The sequence below is a fragment of the Zingiber officinale genome, chromosome 8A (genome assembly GCF_018446385.1).
Source record: "Zingiber officinale cultivar Zhangliang chromosome 8A, Zo_v1.1, whole genome shotgun sequence".
Lineage (NCBI taxonomy): Eukaryota > Viridiplantae > Streptophyta > Magnoliopsida > Zingiberales > Zingiberaceae > Zingiber > Zingiber officinale.
The window spans coordinates 129,165,820-129,190,826 of record NC_056000.1 but is presented as its reverse complement, the minus strand read 5'-3'; the positions used below and the strand labels follow the sequence as shown (position 1 = coordinate 129,190,826).

Sequence of the window (25,007 nt, the reverse complement as noted above, 5' to 3'; positions counted from 1 at the left end):
ACATCGAGCCTGGGGTGACTGACCCGACCCTACGAAAATTTTTCACTGACCACCAGGGGTAAATCGGGAAGCGCTCGCAGTGGACAGCCTAGGAGCCCAGCATCTTTTAGTTGCGTGCCTCATTTGGAAGAAAAATTCCTATAAATTCGTCATGACTGGGCTTGAACCGTAGATTCCTGGGTGATAACCTGAATGTCCTACCGTTATACTATAACCCCAGGAATATTATGATGATTTTTAAAGACTAATATCAACGTGGAGCTGGTTGCCCCAATGTAGTGATGACTAGATCAACATTTGATCAAACTAGTATTAATGTTGGTTTCAAATTAGTATTAATGTTGGTTTCAAATCAATGTTGCTGTTAATTTATATGGAGGAGAGAGATTTATACAAAGACGAGAGAAATAGTCCAATTGGATTGGAATTTTTTAGTTCGAAAGTAACGGTCGATTTACCACACGGGCATATAGAGTTGCTTTTGTAAAAAATAGCATCTCATTGGATCGGACGGTTTTATAAAGAGCAGTTTCCGGATGAATAAAAAGAATAATTTATTATTATTTTAAACAAAATATTTTTAATGTATAATATTTAATTTATTAATGAAAAAAACATTATGTCATGTGAACCGTTGGATAATATGAAAATAGTTTAAAAGATCTAAAATATTTTAGATTGATAAAAAACAAAATAGTTTTTATTTTAAAATGAATAAATAAAAATTTAATCCAAGGTATTATTATTATTTTAAAAATTTATAGCTAACGTGTAATTTAAAAAGACTCATAATTAGTGGACAACGAATCGGATCATCGAGAAAAACAAAACTTGATTTTTTTTTTGGCATTTCCTTTTTTTTTTTTTTTTTTAATTCTATCCTATTTTTCTCTTCCCCTCTTACTGTTGCGTGATTTCCTTCTTATTTGAGCATCCTTTTCCGCCTTTTGAGGTCTGCCCACTCTGTGCCGTGACGCAACGCAGCGCTTCCACGCCGCCGGAGAGAGGGAGCGATCGAACGGCTCCTATCGTCGCTCACCGCCATCCTTCTGCCCACCTACTCTGCCGCACCTCCTCCTGTTCTCCGTCGGCTCGTCGTTCTCTGCGCCGGATCTCCATGGCCACTGAGACGGCCGGCGCGATTCGGACGACCAAGCCAGTCACCATCTCCTACTCCGAGATCAAAGTTAACTCCCTTCTCAGTAATTTCCATTCAGTTATTTCTCAATCTCATCGCTGTCGCTCTTGACGGGCGCGTTCGTGGGAATGGTTTCAGGACAAGGGCAAGGATCTGTATGCAAAAATAGAAGAAGGATTTGGGCCAGATGGGCTCGGGATCATCTCGGTATCAGATGTATGTATGATGACGAATCTCTTTCTCTTTTTTTTTCCCTGTCTATACGATGCCAATTTTCTTATGTTCTATGTTCGATTCTTTATTTTTTCAGTTGCAAAGTGTTTATTCTTATTCTTGTTATTGTTATTTTTGCTATTTTTATTACCTGTGAAATATATGCCTTTTGGCTTTGAGCCTCATCGATATACTGCTGCAGGTCCCCGGCTTCCCGTTGCTACGTCAGAAACTTCTACAGTTAGCACCCAGGCAAAGCTTCCCTGAAATTTCTTATTACAATTGTTTGCCTTTTGCGTTTTTCTACAAAGATACTTAGATGAGGACTAAATTGTCATTCCCTTTATCTTCTCTTTCTAGAGTGGCAAACCTCCCCGATGAAGTGAAAAGTGAGCTGGAAGACCCAGAAAGCAGGTACTGATTAATTTGATTGTTGGGTCAATTGCTAGGGGTGTAAACAAGCCAAGCCGAGTTAAACTCGACCATGTTCAAGCTTGTTCACTTTCATATTGGTTCTGTTCAAGCTTGTTAATGAAGAATCTTTTAAAGCTCAAGCTGAGCTTAGCTTTTTAATGAGCTCAACTAGACATTAATGCCCTTATAATTTAGTAAAAAATAAAACTCCAATAAATGAAACTTATAATGTTTTCATTTTTTTTAAACATATTATACATATTTTGTAATTATAAAAAATAAATGAGTATTCTTTATATATGTTAATAAAAATATAAGGAGATAAGGTTATTATTGAGTTTTTGACATGTTAAGAAAATGGCAGCCCATTACATAAAGCTCCCGCTAATGCGGGGTCTCAGAGAAGGGTCGAATCACATTAGATCATTTGTACACAGGGGCGAAACCGGGGGGGGGGGGGGCAATTTAAAATAAATCATCATTTTTTTTATATGAAAAAATTTTATTCATAACAAAATTAATGTATCATATTATATAACAAGTCTTTCATATCATAATGATAATATTTCAACAAAATATAAACAATAATTCAAAAAGACAAAAACAGATTAAAAGAGTATAAAGAGAATAACCATACAAGGCACCAGAAATACAATAAATCAAGTTAATTGATACTGTGTTTTACTCTATGAGATTTCTCATCAAACTCATCTATTGTGGATTCAACATCTGGGTTAGTTAGAAAACATTTGAACTATTGGAATTTGGATTAAATTTGAAGTCTTGCTATAGAGAAGAGGACATATTGGGCTAGTTAGAAAATTTATAATGGGCTTTGATATTTGGACTAGATAATATACCCTATAAGGAGGGGGCATGTTTCGCCTCTGTTTGTACACCGCCTTACCTTGCATTTTTTGCAAGCGACTATTTCCGCGACCCAAACCTGTAACCTCAAGGCCACATGGCAGCAACTTTACTGTTAGGTTAAGACCTTAGCTTTTGACATGTTAATAGATAATAAATTGTTGATGAGCTTTGTTAATAAATGCTAATGAGCTGAGCTCATTAGTATTTGAGCTTGTTTGTTTGATATATTTTATACTAGTGAACAAACATAAATCAACCCCTATCGAGTCGAATATTGAGCTTGTTAACAAGAAAATTGTTCATTTACGACCCTATTTATTGCTACTCATGTGAAACTTCTTATGCATTTTAAAGAATAACAAATTTTGTAATTCATATTGCACTTTGGATAGGAAATTTTGCATTAAGATATCGCCAATATTTTCTCTTCATGTAATGTAAAGTCAGTCTCACCTTCTAGTTGGTTCCATAATTTTGTTGATTATGGAAAATTAATGATGTGCACATCAAACGAGGAAGAGGAAGACAAAAAAAAAGACTTGGTTTGCAACAATAAAATAAGATAAAATTTATTTAAGTATAGATGATGATATAGTAGGGGATAGAATCTAATAGTGTAGAAGGATCTATATAGCCGACCCCACCTAGTAGGATAAGGCTTAGTTATTGTTGTTGTTGTATGGAAAATTACCTTTGTCCACAATAATGATGGATGAAATTGGATAGTTGTGTTGTACATTTTGTTGACACCACAATGGTGAGCAAGACCAGATTATTCAAATTTTAATTATTTGATTGTAGATGCAAGTTGCATAACTGCCGAAAATTACAAAGGGCGGTAAGAATCTAATGTTTTACTTAACCTATATCTAAAATGACCATTTGAAATAAAATTGTTAGAATCTGACCTATTCATTTTCTGGGATGCTACTTATCCTTAGGAATAAGCATTTTGGGCTCTTTTCTGGGTGATTATTATAATCACACAATTTTGACAGATTGATTCAGCCTTGCTTTTCTTTTGGTAAAATTATTTGGTCATTATCTTACCACTCTATCTAAACTAAATTCATTAATTTTTTTTAAATAAATGTTTATCATGTCATTTATCTCTAATAAATTCAAATGTATGAAAATATCAATTCTAAAAAATTTACTTCATATTCTAAAACTCCACCCATTATGACTCAGTCATGGTTGGTTCAAGCTCGAATGAAGGAGGGTTGCGTTAGGTTACCAGTTAGTATTAAACTATAACAAATGCTCAATGAATGGATCCATTAAACTATTGTAATAATACTAGGTCCTTCTCTGGAAGGAACGTATTGCAGGGTCTGATTGTAACGTCTCGGCAAGGACCGCTATATCTCCAGAATTCGGGTCTAATCCTAAATACGTAAGAGTTCGCGTTGGAGAGTCTGACAGTAACGTATCGGCAAAAACCACTACATCTCCATGAGAACTTGGGCCTAGTGTTAAATAGGCAAGAGTTCTCACACCATAGATAGGATAAGAACAAACATTATAGGAAGACTAATAATTTAAGATTTAAAACATAGAACATAGGAACTTGGTAAAACAATAAAGGTTGTAGATACGATGATTAAGAGAAGAATTAGTATTACGTGTACAAAAGACTAAGAAATAAAAAATGATAGAAAACTCAGGTTTTAAGTTATAATACACAGAAAAGAGTAAAATAAGAAATAAAGTGGACATTTTTTAAGATAGTTTGTTAAAAGTTGATAATTAGAAAGGGGGAGAGAATTATAGCTCTCAAGATAGTATGACGAAAGAAGTTGTGAACGTATATGCACCTCAAGTAGGATTAGATGAAGAAACTCAATCAAGATTTTGGGATGACTTGGTATTACAAAATATTCCGTCAAATGAAATGATTTTAATAGGAGGTAATCTAAATTGTCATGTCAAAGTAAAAAATGAGGAATATGAGAGTGCATGGGGGTTATGGATTTGGAACAAGAAATGAATAAGGGAAAACTATATTGAATTTTGCAATAACATATGATCTTATACTTGTTAATACGTTTTTTAAGAAAAAAGAACACTTAATCACGTTCAAAATTGGGTATAATAAATTGCAAATTGACTTTTTTATGGTTAGGAAGAGGGATAGAAATATTTGTAAAAATTGTAAGTGATCCTGCCTGAGAATGCTGGTGGTCAACTTGCTAGTGAGGTGTCATTGATGTTGACTATTTGGGAGATCACGAGGCCACATAATCTCGCGAATCCTTTCTAAAGCACCTGAGATGAAGAACACACCCAGAGGAGTGGGTTAGAATGATGGCCAGAGGGTTCTCCACACAACCACTCTGACGCTTAAGTAAGACTTTGGAGAGGGAGAAGTTGTCAAAAAATTAGGGTTTGATGCATTATGTGCGCATACCTTTACTCATGAGGGTCAACTACTTTTTATAGGATCAGGACTCTCTGCCACGTTCTTCCCATGCCCCCTCGTTTCTTGCGATTGTAGCCACGTTTCCTTAAATAAATGACCATTATGACCCATTTATGTTGGGTAAATAGCTGTTTTTTTCGCTTTTATTGCGATGATGGTTGCATTATCCGTGTCCCTACAAAATAATGGTTCATTGTTTTAATTCTTGATAGCTGGGGCGGTTTCAGTTTTTAGTCTGAGGGAGCCTGGAGCCGAGAATCGGGAGTTGTAATCTGATGCCAAGAGTCGGTAGCCTGGAGTCGAGAGTTAGTAACATGGAGTTGAGAGTCGGTAGCTGGAAGTCAGTAGTACAACTTCCCTGACTTTGACTACTATTATGGCAAGACTTTTGATCTTTTTAGCCATGTGGCCTTCGTTGTTACCCCCTATCATAATCTCCCCCTCAAGTTTAGTTGAAGGAGGTGAAAGTCCGACTGATTGGACTAATGTGATGTGGCAGGACATCTCTCTTTCATTCTTGATTCTTCTGCCACGTGGCAAAGAGCAAATCAGGGGTATATTCTTCTACAAGATCTACGCTTTAATTGCCGTCATGCCCTTTAAATGTGGGACATGCTTTATCAGCTTTGATTTTTAAGCCTGGAAGACGCCATTGCCTCTGAGGTTATATCACATTTAAGTGAGGTGATCATTTAGCAAGGAAGACTGACCACCTATCTTTGTGTAATGATTATTAGGAATTTTCGTAATCTGTGTTTGATCGAACGGTTGATGTTCTCTCTCGCTTTTCAAGATGGTCTGGATCTAAGGGTCCTGATCAGACTCCCAGCTTTATAAGTAAGATTGCGATGACTGTTTTCACTGTGTAACCCTTGTTCATGCGTATGTTGATCTTCTCTGTCTTCGCTTCACATCCTCTGCATTTCTTTCCTTGAGTAAGTTCCTCATCTTCCCTTTGTTAAAGGTTTACCAACCTATCTTTTGACCTTCCCTTTCCTTACCAGCGCCTGCATCCCAGTATTGGTTTGGTGATGGCTGCGGGGTCTTTGTCTTCTCCTTGGTACCAGTCTTTAGAATCTAGCTTTAGTAATGCTTCGTTAGTTCGGATAAGGTCTACTTATGGGATTCTGGTTGACCATGTCCTAATACTTCCCAATGGTAACGACCACCCCGATTGTCCCCTCCAGGATGTGTAACATTCTTTCGAAGTCATTTGATAAGCGGACTCCGCTTTTCTATTCTTACTTTCTTCTTTGAGGTGTCTTAATATTTCCACATCCCTTTGTCCCAGTTGGGGCCTAATTCATTCCGTATCTTAACCGGAGTGGTCATCTTATTCCATGTGTATCTAGCCCTTTGTTTGCTCGACTATTACATTGCTTCTTTTATCCTAAGAAAATGGAAGATGGAGTATTCTTCTTTTCATCCCGAGTTGGTTATGGTCTACTCAAAGGTTTTCCCCCATCGCATAAGGGGTGGAAGCCATAGTTCTTTTTTATTCGACTTTGGAACCCTGTGTCTTGGCCAACCTGATGGCAACGTGACCTGCCGACACCCCCCTCTGTAAAGGATAATCACCTGGTACGAGAATATTTCCGTGCATCCGAGTAACTATAGGACTTGAAGTTTGACAACACTTCCTTGTTGGAGGAGGGGTTGCTTCACATGTTTTGGCTAAGCCCTATGTCCGTCTCCCTTCAATTACCTTTTGGTAAATCCTTTTTTCTCTCCTTTAAACTTTAATTTCTAACTGAAAGCTTATCTTTGTTGCTGTAGCTACCACCATGTTGAAAGCCTTTTTGGGTCAGGCGATAAAGCTGTCGGACGCCGAGTTGGAGACTCGAAGCCTTGAGATTGCCAATCTGACCAGGGAGGCAGAAACCAATAGGGAAGTTTTTCCTGATCTCACACCAGTAGTGGTGGAAGAGGCTTTACCCTACCCAGCGCCAGTTTTGATAGAAGCCGTCCCTCCTGTGCCAGCAAACGCAGAGCCCGTAAACTTCGAGGATTTGATGACTCCCTTATGGATGACCCATAAGAGGCGCCGATTATTCGATCGAGACCCCTCTCCACTACTGTTACGGGACTCGACGTCTCCTCCTAATTCACAAAATTCTTGTGTCAGGATTCTGCCTGTTGGCGGTCTTTCACATTTGCCTATCTAGGTCTCGATTCCGCTTGTAGAGACAATAGGGGATCCAACAGACGCAAGTTCTTTGCATCCGTCCATTCCTATTTCCCTCGAGGCCATAACCCTAACCTCCCTCCTGTGAGGAGATCTAGGTGCTAGCACCTCGCGCCCCCCTCTCGGACCTGGCTCTAATGATTCGTTCTGATGATACACGACACTCTCTTCCTATCGTGAGTGAAGGTGCCATCCCTGTTGGCATAGGAATCTCCCTAGGACCAGAAACCCTAGGAGACTTCCAACTGGACTTGACTTTCACTGGCCTTGTGGCCAAGCGGTGGGCGGATGGCGAAGCGACAACGGGCCTTTCCTATAGAAATCTGGTCGACAATCTCTTGAATACTGGTGCTGACCACATGCCTGGGCTAGTTGTTTTTAGTCAGCAGCCCCCTGAGTTGTGGCAAGGTCGCTAGGAGATGCAGACTTATGTGGAACAGTTGGAGGTTCAATTGACCGCCTCCAAAATATAAGCTTCTTTGTCGCAAGGGAGTCTCGTCCATTTGAAGTAACTAGAGGAGAACCTTGCCTCAACGTTATCTAAAATCCGTCAACTCAGAGCAGCTGTCGCTAGTGAGACGGTGGATAACATTCAAGCCAAGTATGAGGTGAGTCGACTACGAGTGCAAATTGACTCCCTTGAAGCTCAAGTTAAGGAGTCGGAGTCAAGAAAGAAGAGGCAACGAAAAGAGATAAAGAAGCTGAAAGCCACGGTGGCAAAGAATAGGCCAAACTTGGGGCGGCTGCAGCGGAGGTTAAAGCCACCAAAGAAGAATTAGAGGCCGCTAAAAGAGGCTTAACTTTCAGGAGGTGGAGTTTGCGGCTACTTAGGAGGAAACTAGATCCAACAAAGTTCTGGCTGAGGATCAGTTGTGTGAGTTGGAATCCACTCGCAACGAGGCGGAGGATACTCTTGCATGAATTGAGAATGAACTTCGGGTGGCCTTGGCGTTTGCACAACAAGAAGCGAAATATCCCCAAGTGTAAGTTGAGGCTCGACTTCGTGAGCTAGAGACTACTTGCTTCGAAGCCAAGACCAACCAGGTAGAGAACAAAACCCTGAAAGTCACCAAGGTTGAACTGCAGGCCATCTTCGAGGCCCAAGCGGATCAATGCTTGACGACCGAGCTCCAAGAGTACTATTCTGGCGAAAAAGAGTGCGGGTCCGTTAAGAAGAAGGAATTCCTCAAATTCGAGGTTCTATGGTCGACAATCATTTGGCCTGAATGGTGCGGTATGGTGTAGATGGCGCCTTGAAGCAACTATAAGAGTTTGGCCACCTGCCCTCTGACAAGTCTTCACCAACCATCAAGTTATCCAAGATTTCAGACAGTATCCCCAAAGAAGACGTGGTGGAGTTCACCTGAATATTTCCTTTGTGTATAACTTTTCTGTACTTGGCCTCCATGCCCATAATGAAACTTTTGGTTCCTTGATTCCTTGTCTAGATTTTTATTTTGGTAAGATTTTAATGATTTTTGTTGTGGCTTTTACCTCACCCTAACTATGCTCAAGCTAGGGGAATGGGGAATTGGGCCCTTAAAAGGACTTGGGTGATACAATATGTGCTCAAAGCCTTTATAGGAGAAAGGTTGATATCGTAGCCGGAAGGATCTCGACTCTGACTATGTCCAAGTCAGTTGAGATATATGCTCAACTATGTCCGAGTTGGAGCAGTTTGGGTCCTTAAAAAGGACATGGACGATATGATATATGCTTGATCCCTTTGCAGGAGAGATTGATATTGCTCAACTATGTCCAAGTTGGGACAGATTGAGCCTTGAAAAGGACACAGGCGATATGATATATGCTCGACCCCTTTGACTTAGAAAAAGCTTATGATAGTTCCCTCAAAAAATTATATGGAGAATTCTAAAAAAGACAGGTGTTAGCATAACATATATTAAACTAATTAAGGATATGTATGAAGATGTAACGACCAAAGTGAAAATGCCAGGCAGATTAATTGAAACATTTCCAATAAGGATAGGGTTGCATCAAGGATCAGCTCTAAGTTCCTATCTTTTTATACTAATCATGGACGAACTTACTGGACACGTTCAAGATACAGTACCATGGTACATGTTGTTTGTAGATGATATTATTTTGATAGATAAGACACGTGAAGGAATAAAATGCTAAACTAGAATCTTGGCGAGAAAGACTAGAAGTGAAAAGTTTTAAGCTTAGTAATAAAGACATAATATATGGAATTTAAGTTTATCAATATTAGACGTAATGAGACAATTGTTAAGTTAGGAGATGACAAGTTGTCTAGAACTGAGAGCTTTAAGTATTTAGGATCATTTTTGCAAAATGATAGAGGAATTAAGAGCGATGTCTTACATAAAATACAAGCAGGATGGTTGAAATGGTGGTTATCATCAAGTGTTTTATTTGATCGTAAAGTACCTCTAAAACTTGAAGGGAAGTTCTATAAAACGATAGTTAGATCTGCTATGTTATATGACTCTGAATGTTGGGTTATGACTCGAGCGCATAAGCAGAAGATGAAAGTTGCAGAGCTGAAGATGTTAAGGTGGATGTGTGGACATACGAGGATGAACAAAATAAAGAATGAGAGCATTATAAAGAGTCGTAGTTGCATCTATTGAGGAAAAATTTCGAAAGACACGTTTAAGATGACATGTACATATACTTAGACGACCAATAAATGTCCTAGTTAGGCCATGTGAAATTATGACACATACGCACATCAAACAAGGGAGAGAAAGGCCAAAAAAAAAAAGACTTTGTTAGCAACAATAAAACAAGCTAAAATTTATTTAAATATAGATGATGATATAAAAGGGTATACAACACAATGACGTGGAATGATTCATATAGCCGATTCCACCTAATGGGATAAGATTTGGTTGTTAATGGTTGTTGTTATTTCTTTTCTACTTTCAGATTCTATTTTCTAAGAAATGAAAATAGACAATTTCCCAATGAAAGCATTGGTTTACTGATGTTTTCCTTAGAAATGGTCAAAATTAGCAATTGAATTACCATGAAAGTTCTATGTCAAAGTCAGAGAGAGTAAAGGATCACAAGTGAAAATATTTCATGGACTTGAAACTGTTTTGGCACTATTCTTTTTTTTGGAGAACTCTTTATTACCAAAGCATAACCTTATTTTTCTTTTTGTAGATATAACTTTGGATGGAGCCATGGGAAGGAAAAGCTTGAATCTGGTAAAGCAGGTGTGTTCCTTTCCTTCTACACTACAGGATTTAGATTGTCATCTTTGTCCTATATTTGTAGTAATGTCCACTTAGACAATATATTAAATCTCTGTTTGAATATTGACTGTGGTCCATGTTTACTTTTCTACAACACCACTATGATGCCGTACCAACACTATAACTGGGCGATGCACATTTTCACTGTCAATGCATAATCAGTCAACTGGACTCAAGCCACATTGCTTGAGAAATATTGATGATAGTTTAAGCACATATAATACCTACAGATCCAATGTTTAAACTCAGATGTAATCAATATTCCTAAATCTTGTAGATCTGAGTCAATGTTCTCATCACAACATCAAAACCTACCTAGCCAACTAACCCCTTCCCTCATCATATATGTAGATGACTTTAGGGACTTCTAGCCTTCTACTTAAAGCAATTAACAAAGGCTCCTGCAAACATGGTGCTGTGAAAACTCACTTCATTTCATAACTAAAATTAGGCTTTAACCAAAAGCTATGTTTTTCTGTTCAACGTGGAGCAAGCAATGTGGCTTGAGTCCAGTTGACTGATTATGCATTGACAGTGAGAATGTGCATCCACCTACCTAGCCAGTTGACTGATTATGTTTTTCTGCATCAATATTGAGAAATATTGATGAGAGTTTAAGCACATATAATACCTATGGATCCAATGTTTAAACTGTCATCAATATTTCTCAATAGTTAAATAGTTGTTGCATTTATATCATATTGTTGAGCATGTGCATCTAGAGGATCAACCAGTATAAGAGAGTTTGGAAAGGAAAAGGAGATAAAATAAATCTTTGGATTAAAAGAATCTTTAAACAACTTCAATAGCCAGAATTTTGATCGAAAGAGCCCGGGTTGATTGTTACAAATATGGACCAAGCAGTATATTGATACCATTTATTATAAATAGAATCGCTACGACACTTGTTTTTTGTATCTGAATTTTTTTATATATATGTCTTAAATATAGTGGATTTTATGATATAATATGATATTTATCTGTTCACACAGATTTATTCAAAGGATCTTTTTATGCTAATCCAATTTCAGACACTCCTACAACTGATGAGGTAGCTATACGCCGGTATGATTCAAATCTATAATTTGGCAGTTGCTGGATAATTTCCTGTTGGTTTTTCTTAGTGGTTATAGAAGATGTTGGATACCTAGAAATAGATAATTGAGAGATTCCACTTTTTGTCAATTAAAAGGTATCTATTGCTTAGAGCCATAGACAATAGCGAAATTTCTAAGGTCCATTTTATTGGGATAGTTGAGCTCAAATATGGACTACTGAAAGGCCTAAATTGGCACAAATATTCCATTCTAAATTGGCTCAAATGCTGGTTTGCTTCTTACTGCATAATTTGGTTGAATTATTCTCATGTTGTCCTTATCATAACAGCTGCTACGTACTAGTTCACTGTGTTTTGTTGGAAATATATTCACTAAAGTTAATCAAGTGTATCATCCTTTGAGTACTACATAAGATACTTTGTTTACAAACTTCCATGCATGAAAGTAAGGGGAAATCTTTTGTTTTAACTTATATTTCTTTTGTTTTACATATTTAGATTTATTAAATTGGCCTGTACTAAAGTGATCTTTTGGAATTTGAGAGGGTACATGGAATACCCATCCACCCAACCTATTTAAAATAACTTAACTTTTTTATTATCTTGTTTGTTATAAAATGAGAAAATGGATTTTACATCTCTCTTGCAGTATCTACTTAGATAGATTCAATATTGCTTAAACAGATTTTAAGAAATATAAATGGGAGCCTTGGCGCAACGGTAAAGTTGCTACCGTGTAATCTGGAGATCATGAGTTCGAGTCATAGAAACAACCTTTTGCAAAGTAGGATAAGATTGCATACGATAGACTTTTCCTCGGAACCCTGCATTGGCGGGAGCTTTGTGCACCCTTTATAAGCAATATGAACTTTTTAATTTGTAACCATTGAACCATCAGTCACTCCTCGTATTAAGTATTTTAATAATTCCCACCTCAACAATAATCATAAAGCAATTATCCACTTGCCCCCACAGGTTAGCGCATTTGGTACTTGCATAGTTTGCTTCAATAAGTCTCAGGGTCAATTTCTAACGGGTGTAAAATACCTCATTGGGTGCCTGACCTTCCCCATACAAAGGGCTGCTGCGCTAGGGCAAAAGGCCCCTGCCTGTATCTTGTCTTGGGGCTAGTGATATTAGGCCGCTTGGAGTGAGCAATATCACATTTTGCTCCAATAAAGTAATTATCCACTTATTAAATTTTGTATTGTTTTAATAAGTTGAACCACTTAAATGACTAATGTTGCGACATCAAATAATAATCATTCAGTAAACAGCAAGGTTTGTAGGTTTTGGTTGACATGTAATTTGTCTAGCTCAAGTTTACATGTTCTAAATTTTCAAGGGAGTTGAGTGCATTCCATTGAATGGCTATTGCTCACGTTTCAGTACTTGCTATGTAATATCTCCAGGATAGTGAAGCTATAGAGAATATAACAAGTGGACTAATTATTGACTATAACCATTATAAATTAGGAATTTCATCTATACAGTTGTTAAAATTGTAAATTCGGGACATATAAAATAAAAGTTTACGCCACATTTAGCAATTTACCATATATGGTGTACTGTTTTGTTCATCCAACCCTAAACGGATAGGACTTGAGGTTTGTTCTTTTCTCCCCATAACTAAGTGTATGGATGCATTCAAAGATGAATATTAGATTTTATAATTAGATAAGTTGAATCCATTAGAATTAAAGGTGTGAAGGATAAAAGAAGACCAAACAAATCTTAGATACTGGAATTAAAGATGTCTCAAAGGATTTGGATTACACTAGTTATATGCCGTTGTATAAAGTTTGAGAGATTAGATCAGTGTAGCTAACCCCAAAAAGTTGGGACTAACTTGTCTTGGTGATGATAATAACTTAGTGTATTAGGGCACATATACTCATGTAATTAATGATTCTTATATTATTTGTAGGTACCCTTCATACTGTCGACCAAATAAATGGTCAGATGCATTACCAGAACTTGAAGTAGGTATGTAAGTAGTACTTGCTACTTACTGTTTCACTGCTTGTAGCTTTCCATGTAATCAGCATTATTTTTCAATTGCCCACATCTTATTTGTTTGCTTTTCTTTTGGTGGTTTGTGTATCCCTTCAGTGAATACAATGCTTGCTTGTGGAAACTACTTCAGAGTATTTCATTTCTACTTCCTGTATTTTTCTCTGACATTCAGGATGCTACTTTTTGTAATATGTAAATCTAGAAGGTCCACATAATAGTCTTTGAGGGGACCTCAACACTACTGATATATTGAAAGGTCCATATGGTTTTTGAGAGGAGATCCACATATAGTTATGTAAATATAGAAGGTCCACATTATTGTCTTTGAGGGGACCTCAACACTACTGATATATTGAAAGGTCCATATGGTTTTTGAGATGAGATCCACATATAGTTTAGCCTATCTTTATCTGGCCTGTTTACTATCCATGATTTATTGCAAATAGTGCCTCTATTCTGCCTCTTAGGCACATGACATAGAAATTTTGGTTGTTATGTTTAACTGGAAACTTAGCCAACCCCACCTAGTGGGATAAGGATTAGTTGTTGTTGTATGTTTAGCTGGAAACCACACCATCTATTTGCTTTCCTCTATTCTGCCTCTTAGGCACATGACATAGAAATTTTGGTTGTTATGTTTAACCTGAAACTTAGCCAACCCCACCTAGTGGGATAAGAATTAATTGTTGTTGTATGTTTAGCTGGAAACCACACCATCTATTTGCTTTCCTCCATTTTCGTTGTGACTAAGATGTTAGTAATTTGGGTTGGCAATTAAAATTTGCTTGATCTGGACAAAGCCCATATAATTATATGCTATATTGACCAGTGAAAACAACATGATTATGAGACAAACAAATAAGTTCACAAGACAAATCACATAACTTCTTCAAGATACTGATTACATTGTGTCACATGTCCGAACACAGCCCACTTAACCTGGGTGACACTAATGGATAGTATTCATGTGCATCAAATGAATCTATAGACTAAGTCAGCTCTAGCTAGAATCATAAGCAATGGCAGTAAAGCTTGAGCAAAAACAATTCAGATGAGATCTCATGTCATCTGGTCAAAAACCACAATAAATTGTCAAGCTAGAATTCATGATGGGTAACACTAAGATTTTGTTGCATTGCATCATGTTCTATGACAAGAGCACAAAGAGTTTTAAGCACACTAGATAAGGGCTTCCATGTTGGCCTAAGAAAACTAAGCTCTGAGTCAAAATTATCCATTTTCAACACACAAGACAAGGAAGACTAAGAAGACACACGAAAAGACAGACTAAGTAGACATTTTTATAATTTAGGGCTCAATGATGAGGGCTTGGCCAAGAAAAGTAGGAAGGTGATGGATTAGTGAAAGAATAGGTGTTATGTTGTTTCACGAAATGAGTATAGGACAAAGGGGTGGGATACTGGGATGTTAGCTTTTTAAAGGAAATCTTTGTCATATAGCTAGGTGCAGAATGATCCAGCTAGTAACTTGACTTTAGCAGGGACTTAAGCGGACAATAGATGAAAGACCTAATTGACTCCTAGGATACCAGTGAAGAAAACAATGCAGGCAATTTAAAGGAGTGCAGTGTGGAGTCTTAGATGTTCCATTTTGGGGAGGTGGTAGAGGTGATTTGATGGATTAAATTGCATTTAGGAAAAATTTTCAACCCAATGATTGTGCCAAAATTCAATCATGTTGTTTTGACCAAGGTGAAATTTGATGGAGTATTCTGACAAGAGCAAAGAGCGAATAGCTGGTGATGAGGATTTTCTATGTGAGCAATGATCTTTTTAAGAGTGAGCAATGCTCAGAATGCAAATGGGTAGAGTTGAGAGGATATTGCAATCAAGGATGATGCAGCACACATAGGATAACTGGATAAATATCTTGGACTCCTGGTTGAATCGAGCAAGTCTGGATGATAACTTTATCTTCTGACATAAATTATTTACTTTTCAATATGATGAACTGGAATGAGATCTTGTCATCTTGATACGAGACAATTTTTTGTTCTTTTCTATAACATGGTTCTTCAATTTTCTAGCAAAAATTTAAGCTGATATTCTCAAAACTTTGAAAATTGTTTTACTGTAGCATTTAAAGCTCTTGGGAAGTTGATGTGGGAGGCTGGGTTGATGCTGGCCTATCATTGTGATCAGTATGGTATGGCTTTTTTTAACCCAAGTCAATTTATTCTGTGGACTTCTATCTAGGACTTCTAATTCACTGAAGGATTTTTCAATTTGATGCAAACTCTTGATGTTGTCTTACAATTTTGGGTTTCAAAGATTTTTAAGTAAAGCTGAGCCTTTTGTAGGGATATTAGCTTGTACAATATCCAGATTACACTCATATCTTGAAGATCACTTTCATTGTTTTTGAATTCCGAAGATACTAACTACATACTTATATTTGTGCTTCATTTTGTCTGTCATTGTTCAAAATGCCATGGGGACATTTATATGGAACTAGATGCCAAGATTCGTACATTTGTATCAACTACTGAGCACGGTTATCATAATCGGAAGACTCATGGTTTGTATTGCCCCATTCAATTCAATTTGGAGGCAATTTGATTCAAATTGCATGTTTGAATCAGTTGAGATCAAGAATCGGTCTGATACAGTTAGAATTAAAACCGATTCAGTTTGAAATCCGCTTCTCAATTCCTAGAATTGGGTTAATTCAACTTACTTCGATTAAAAATATTATGACACGGTAAATTCATGGTTTAAAAACTCCTCTTTGTGTTTTGTACTCGACGGTTTACTGTTTGCATGTCCCTGACCCTCATGTCCTTTTTCATGGTCATAAATGTCTCATTTGTCGGTGTTCCTTCCTGTGCTTGCATCTTCATCAGAATCTTCTTCGTGTTCAGGCATTGTCCTTGGCAGATTTTGTGGACTAGCATATCACTTTATTAGAGGACGTTGAATCCCTGAAACTACTACTACTTGGCTGACTTCTTCGTAGAGCTTCTTTGATCAGGAGGCCTCCACTTTTAGTCCTTTAGCAATCGAGGTTCACTAGTAGATACATTCAACAACAAACTACTTGATCAGAGGTTGCTACTGCGATGACCTTTTTTTGTGTCTTGACTAAAGTCCTCCCAGCCATCATCCTCAACAAACGGTAGGACCATTGGATCATTTCTTCTAAGAGGATGTCAAATAGAGACAACTTCTTTAGAATAGTTGTATGCCACTATGTTATATGGAGTTGAATGTTGGGCATGACTCAAGCACATGAGCAGAAGATGAGAGTTGCAGATATGAGGATGTTAAGGTGGATGTGTGGACATACGAAGATGGATAGAATAAGAAATGAGAGCATTAGAGAAAAAGTCAGAGTTGTATTTATTGAGGAAAAACTCCGAGAGACACGTTTAAGATGGTACGAGCAGTGTACTTAGACAACCAATAAATGCTCTAGTTTGACGATGTGAAACTATAACAAACAAACATATCAAACGAAGAAGAGGAAGACCAAAAAAGATTTGATTAGCAATAATAAAACAAGATAAAATTTATTTAAATATAGATGATGTATAGTATGAGATAGAGCTCAATGGTATAAAAGAATCATATAACTGACCCCACTTAGTGGGATAATGCTTGGTTGTTGTTGTAGTATTGTAGTCTTAAATAGGATATTCTTACAAATTCTAGTAAAATAGAACTTTTTTGATTTATTTTATTTATATGTTTACCATGAACCTTGGGTAGCATATTAAATGAGGAAGAGGAAAACTAAAAAAGACTTGGTTAGTAATAATAAAACAAGATCAAATTTATTTAAATATAGATGATTATATATTAGGGGATAGAGCCCAATGACGCAGAAGGATCCATATAACTGACCCTCAATTTGATAACTTTGCTACCTAGCATTATATCAATACTAAAGTATAGTTAATTCTACTTGTTTACTGACTTATCTCCATTCAAGGTTACTTCATGTTATATATCCAATCGTTTAGGTGTATTGAAAACAAATAGCAATGGCCAATGATCTTATATACGGCAAGGTTGATGATTTTGATGTTGTATGTGAAGCATGCCTAAATAGCTCAGAACCCCATGTTTTTCTCAAGCCTTATAAACAATTATTTCCTTTATTTCTTATGAGTTCAATTTTCATTTTAAATTTTACATTTCCCCCTTTGACACGGTGGCATCCTTTCAAGCTTTGCAAATATTTTTGTGCCAAGTTCAGCATTGGCATTAGAAAAACATGTAGCATTTTTACACTTATGGTTTCCATTTGTAAGCAAAGTTTCTTTACCTATGTTCAATAGACAATGGTCTCCGTAGATAAGGAAATTTTGATACTCTAGATTGAGCTTTCAAAATCTTTAGGAGAGATTATGACATTTTATGTTCATCCAAGGGGTTTCCATTTGTAAGCAAAGTTCTTTACCTATGTTCAATAGACAATGGCCTTATTAGATTAGGAAATTTTGATATTCTAGATTGAACTTTCAAAATATTTACATATCTCCCTCTCTGATGGGAGGGAGGGAGAAGGGGAGGAGAGATTATGACATTTTATGTTCATCCAGATGTTTTGTCATTTCTCTAGTTAAAGGTGAGCTTTATTTCATTGTTGCCGCTCCTTTTTCAATTCAATGTTGTTAGAATCTGGATCACAGGTGTTTTAGTGATGATTGACATTGCATGTGCTCATAGTCATAATTTCTAATTTTTCACTTGGCATTTTCTTCTGTTGTTATGAGAGTTGTGGTGCAAACAATATCTTTAATAATCAGATATAGAGGGAGGCAATTTTGAATGTATTAACTTGATCACATAGTATCATAATTCGCTCCATAGTTTCCTTGTTAATCTGGTTGCATCATGCATTTTTTTGCATTATTGATGTTGAATCTCTATAAAGTATGTTGATTATAATCTCTTGAATGTTAGTAAGTAAAAAAATGAAAGATAGCAATGCTGGCAATCTTGAGCAGATGCTTCAACGGTCCAGGTGCCACAAAGGTCGTTTGTTATACTACTTTCCAAGACATTCCAGGTATTGTGTTGCTTTTTACAGAACTTTTAGTTGTCGTAACTTGAGAGTGTTTATCATGGGCTTTCTTTTTCTTCTTCTTTAGTATTTGTAATTTTTTTATTTATGCTCTTTTTTGTATTATGCAAATGTAATGGTTGCTTTTTGCTCAACTTTTAGTTATCATAACCTAGAGTGTTTGTCATGAGTTTTCTTTTTCTTCATCTATGATCTTTGTAAATTTTCTTGTGTCTTATGCATTGGTTATGCATGAGTGGAAGGTATATATCATGTAAAAAAACTATATCCACTTTCCATGATAAAAGGGATTTGGATGGAAGGCGCAACACTTAGCTATTTCTTGTTTGATTTATGTTTTGTGGGAAACCCATAATAGATGTTAATTTGAGGACCTTGTGCTGGATGTTGGTCGGATGTTCTACAAAATCGAGATACATGTCTATCGGTTTGTGGATCTCCGATGAAGTAGGTGCTTAGAATGTAAGCGCCTAATTGCATGATTTTGATTGTACTGTATTGATTGTACTCTTTTGAGATATCTTTATAAACATTTTCCTTTCCCCAAAAAAAGGATTTGGATGGATCTTTAGCTTTGTTCTTCAAGTTGGATTCATGTTTTTGAAATACCTTTCTATTTCATAGGTAAATTTTAGGAAAATAACTTTCACTGTGCTACAGGCACTCTGGAGATGATATTAGCTCCATATCATCATGGTGTGGATGGCATACTGATAATGGTTCACTCACAGGTGACAACTGAGATAATAGATGGTCCATTTTTTCATAATCAATGATAAATCATGGCATCGATTACACTAGAGTAAATCTAGATTAATGACGTTTCTTTTTTATACACAGCGTAACAGTTTGTTTTCTTCTACTTATCAGTTATCAGTTTTTTTGCTTAATGAAGTTGTAGATCTGGAATCAGTCAGTTACCATAGTAGTTAAGCAATGCTCAGTCCATTTAAACTCATTCTCATTTACTCTTTATAAATTTGTTGTCATAAAAATTTCTTCTTCTGATATTTAAACCCTAATCTAATTTCCTGCAGAAAACTGTCTTCAGTAATGTGAATACCTCAAATTTTCCTGCATCAGTGTTTTGAGTTATTTCAAGCTAATGAGTTTCTGCATGGTTTCTTTTTAGATGTTGCAGTGGTGAATGCATGCTTGTTTACTCATATATGCCTTAATTATATGCAAATTAAGAGCTTTTGAACTTTGTGTTTTGAAATTTAACAATTACACTTGTAGGGCTTACCTGTGGCCTGTATACAAGAGATGGGGTAAAGATTACTTCTCCAGATAGTGCTGCTGGTCTTTATGTTAAAACACGAAATGATGAAATTGTCAAGGTTTTTCTTTGTTCAACACTTATAAACATTTATTTGTCTAACATCGCACTGTTATGATCAATCTGTAGCACAATTTGCAATCAACTATATTCACTAGCACAACTATATCCATGTAACTTAGTCCTAACTATTCCATTAAAAATTAACTAAACTTATAGCTTCACTTGTGGGTTTATTGAACTCATTACAATTTCTTCTATATATATGTGTGGATGGGTGGGTGGGTTGGCAGGTGTTCATGGGCATAAAGAGGATAAAATTAAGATGCATAAACCCTATTCACTATCGAAAGCTAGATTTCTCAAAGGGATGTTGTAGCATATAACACATAATGCATATACCCTATTCACTATCTAAACCCTAGGAATTTGTATTAAAAAAACATCTACATGTGTTGTTCAGTGCAATACAAAATTTGGCTTAATGAAGTTTGGATTTTTCGATTGTATGAATTATTGAGGGAATCACCTCATCAAAGCCCTTGAATTTGGAAAAACCTAATACCCTTGTTTCAAAATCACTCACATGCGACTAATTTTTTTCTCTAAAATATACTTCTAGAAATTTATATGAAAGTAATTAGAAAGACCAAAGCATTTCAAGAAACATTAAAATCAAGAAAATTCATATATTGATAATCACAAATATTTTTTTTGTTAGTTATCTATTTATTTAACAGTACAGTTTTGGGACCCATAACAGTTTTCATGAAACATCACGAGTGCTTTGTAGTTCAAAGAAAAGGTTGGGGGCTTCTTGATCATTTGAGATATCTGGATCTTGTTTTGGCATTTTTCAAGATATGGGGTTTTGGGATATTTGCCCAATGTAAATGACACTTATAAAGTTATAATTGTCTTAAGCAAACTTGGATTACGAGGCATTCGCTTCACTTGGCATCATCATGTACAGCCAGATTCTTAAAATTTGACATTAAGTGTGATCATGATTCTCAAAATATGTCAATCACCATATAATTGTCAATTTGAACCACATAAAAAATGTTATGTGCTTTATAAGATTTGAATCAAAGCATTGCTCATGCATCGTGCATAGGCATTTTACACCTAAACACATACACATTTCTATCTTTAAGAATAGATGTATTAATATATATTTCATACGCTTGCTCTTATCTAGAAAAAAATCAAATGATTACTGATTAAGGTTAGGTTTTTTTAGGCTATTCTAAATCTTATATGCAGTTTGACTAGTTTTGTATTCCAAAAAGGGAATTGTATCGGTCAATAGATAATTTTACTATTTCAACGCTATAGGTTGTTTTCGAAGAGGATGAATTAGCTTATCAAATCGGCGAAACAGCTGAAATACTTGCAGGAAGATGTCTCTGTGCTACTCCACATTGTGTACAGGTGCATCATTTAGTCCTTGTATGTTTTTTTTTTGCAGAGAGAAAATAAGTTGATTATATGTCATCCAAGATAATGTTTCTTTCTGTTACATGTTAACTAAAAATGGCACTGCTCTACACTTTCTACCCTATTTTTTGAGATTGGATCTTGCTATGTGAAAACACATGAAGATTACTTCCTATTATCAATTAATTGCATAGCAAAGACCAATAGCTAAAAAATATCCAGAGTCAAACCCAAATACTTGGACAATAGCGTTGCTTTTATATATATATTAGCAATATGCTTTTGCTTGATATAAATATTCTCAAATGACATATTGAAGTTGCATTTGAACAATATATGAGTTACAACTAATACACTATTAATGGATACTCCTTGGGATGTACAGTTTGTGATTATAAGCTTGTGATTTATGATTCCACATTGCTGCCTATTATGCATTCTATCAATATATATATTTAAAAAAATTGCATTGAGTATGAGTGAGGTTCCATTCTTGCTTTGACTCATTTCACCAGCAAAAGGATTCAAGTCATCCATTTCTCTCTCTCTCTCTCTCTCTCTTTTTCAAGTAAATGCAGCTGTACTTGAGATAATTTATTTTTTTGTTTGAATTGCTATTTTTAGAGTAACATACAGATTCCTTGTTCAGATTTTTTTTCCTCTATCTACCTTCTTGCATCTGATAGGCACCTAACAGTGAAAAGGCTCTTGGTGTGGCACGCTCAACCTTTGCATTATTTCTGCAACCTGACTGGTATATTTTGTTACAGTAATATTGTACTAAGATCTATATTGTATATAATATTGCTCAAGTATTATTTGCTTGTGAACTCATGTAAGTATGAGTAGAATACCTGATTAATTATGCGTATCTGTATTGCCTGATTAATTTACTCGATCAGTATTTTTAGTACCTACATCATTCATTGTAGAACTGCAAATTTCATTCTAACTCAATTTTTTTAGTGATATCTTTACACACAAGGCCACTTATTCATATGCTACAAATTGTTCAAAATGATCAAATTCCAACGTTAGAAGTTTGGTGTGGATCATCCTATGCAGAAGTTAATGCATTCTAAAATTGGGAAAATGTAGACTGGTTATTATGTAGACACATACCTTTAAGCATGCAAACCTGAACCTTTCACCACAAATAAATGTGTATATTTGTAATTTGTCCACCTAATTAGTTTATCTAATAGTCTTCTTCTGTGCCTCCATTCTTGTTGGATGATTGGATGCGAATTTTGTATATCCAACTGATAATTTATCACATGGCGATTAACTATCCTAGTTTCAGTATGTTAAATTGAGTTCTAGATAATGTTCATCCGAATTGTTGAAAACCCCATCACCACACAGGCCTGTATGCCATGGTGAAATTATTACTAGACAAGCTTTGTTTCATTTCTCATTTTTGCCCTCTCTTCTTATGTTCAAAATGCAAAAGAGAATATGTCATTCTAGTTCTCTTCGATGTCATATACTTCTTTTCTCCTTTTTATAGGGATGAGAAACTTCAGTTTCCAGCAGAGATTCGCCATCACCAAGAGGTATGATTTATACACATTGATAAAGGAAAATTTTCGTGGGTGGATAAATGAAAAAAAAACGGATGACAGAATGGGTTGCAGATCATTTGATTTATTTATTTTTATTTCTGAAAGTATGGAAATATTAAAGTTCAAAATGAGCTCCCATTTCTCATCTGTATCACCTATAATATAAGCTTCTCACGTAGTGATCAACATTTTTAGTTATTCTAGTTATTATCCATCCATTCTTTCATTGATGAATAGTTTGCATTGCTTATTGCAGTTGATCTCACCAAACAGAACTCTTACTTTTGGAGAATTTTCTGAGACACTCATTGGCAAGTATTACCATGAAAAGAGCTGAGACAAATTCTATGTTCCATATTTATGATAATTGGTAGTGAAATTAAGGATGTGCCAGCATCAAACTCATCCTACTACTTCCATGTTTATAATTATTGGTAGCCAAATAAAGGCTGTGCCAACATTAAACACATCCTATTATCCTTTCTGCTAGACATCATGAAAATAAATATAATTATGTTGCTGAGAAGTCGAAAAATGAAGTAAAAAAAAATGAATACTATTGAAGTGGCAAAGGCGATTCGTTCACCCAGTACTTCCACCCGTCTGTTCCAGGATCAATACAAAAAAGGTAAATTATGATAATTCCTCAAGTGGATGGGGGAAAATGAATACTACTGAGCTATTAGAACATGTAATGTAAGCATATGCCAAGCCCTTATTTTCTTGATGATTGATATGCTAATTGTTAGGATGGAAGCTCATAAAAATAAAATAAATAACAGATTGTTTGGTATAATTAGATTTGTTTTTTTTTTGCCTTTAATTACAAAGCGATCTTGCTTTATCTTAAATAAAAAATAATTCTAAAGCAGAAGCAACAAAACTAAATCATTTCAACAGAACCATTATCCAAATGTTGCTAATTAAACCAATCAAGCAACTTTTTAATGAGTAGGCGTCTTTTTAATTTTTTTTCCCTCCGACTGAACTTGATTCCTTACCATCTTGAACCACCCCTAGCGCTGTGGCCTCAATAGACTTTGAATGCAGCAATTATTCACCCCGGAAAATGGTGTACTTGTAGCCAGTCTTCTCAATTTTGTAAGTATTCAAGGATCGAATTTTATTTTTGCATGATTTTTTTTAAAAATAATTAATCAAGTTAGATAACGTCGAATCTGGAATGATCCCTGTTCTACAAAAATTTTTCATCGGTGATAAATCTTGATTTTTTTTTAATCCTGATTTTTTTTTAAGAATAGTGAGTTGATGGATTGCTATCAGTATTTTTTAATTTATCCTAATAATTAATGATAAATTTTTATAGGATTGAATCAATCCACTGCAAATTAGATAATGACAACTTAATTAAAATAAATAAATAAATTTTTAATGGAGAAATCATTTGTCCATGTACACATCCCCAATACGGCCAACCCAACCCTGGTGCCAACCATCCACGAGACAAATCCTCAACCCAAAATAAAAAATAAAAATGCCTCTTATTATTAAAAAAATATTTCATTTAAAAATATATTAAAATATCATTTCATCTATAATTGTTTTATTTTAAAATATTTCGACTTATTTTAATCAAGGTTGTAGCATTTTAAAACGACTTTATCTTAAATATTTATTAAATTCAATTTTAATAATAATTACTCAAGGAACTTGTTGTAGAAAGCATTTTAAAGTGACATTTTATGTATTTTTTATATAAAATAGCTCTAAAAAGTATTATTTTACACCAATCAACTAAGTGTAAAGTATAAAAAGAGCATTTTATTTTACTTTATTTTAAAAACAATTACCATAGTATGCTCTTTTATTTTCGAGAAGAAGCGGAAATTAGGAACACCCGTTAATTTCTCAACTCTAATCATTAAGGTGATTTGTTTAGTCCCACAATTTTTAAGCAAAAATTAAAAGGACGTTTATCATTTAAGTTTTCGTTAAATGGGTGCCCCTTCTTTTGAAAAAAAAGTCAAATGTGAGTGCTGCTTATTTTAAAAATATCCCTAGATTAAGTGATATTGTAGAAGCTATTAACTAGTTTTTATAATGCATAGAAGTTAGTCAATAATTGTTACATGTTGTAAAAATTGCATATTAAT

At 35.4% G+C, this 25,007-nt stretch overlaps 1 protein-coding gene across 1 annotated transcript; it reads left to right on the top strand.

The window, feature by feature from the left end:
- The first annotated feature begins 913 nt into the window (after positions 1-913).
- LOC122010218 lies at positions 914-23,360 on the top strand. Its single transcript, XM_042566678.1, has 15 exons — positions 914-1,186; positions 1,277-1,354; positions 1,554-1,603; positions 1,712-1,765; positions 10,396-10,448; positions 11,480-11,552; positions 13,472-13,530; positions 15,658-15,726; positions 18,489-18,594; positions 19,270-19,340; positions 19,849-19,949; positions 21,227-21,322; positions 22,015-22,082; positions 22,839-22,884; positions 23,150-23,360. The coding sequence occupies exons 1-15, from the start codon at positions 1,118-1,120 to the stop codon at positions 23,228-23,230; spliced, it is 1,074 nt and encodes a 357-aa protein (XP_042422612.1). The 5' UTR covers positions 914-1,117; the 3' UTR covers positions 23,231-23,360.
- The last annotated feature ends 1,647 nt before the right edge of the window (positions 23,361-25,007 follow it).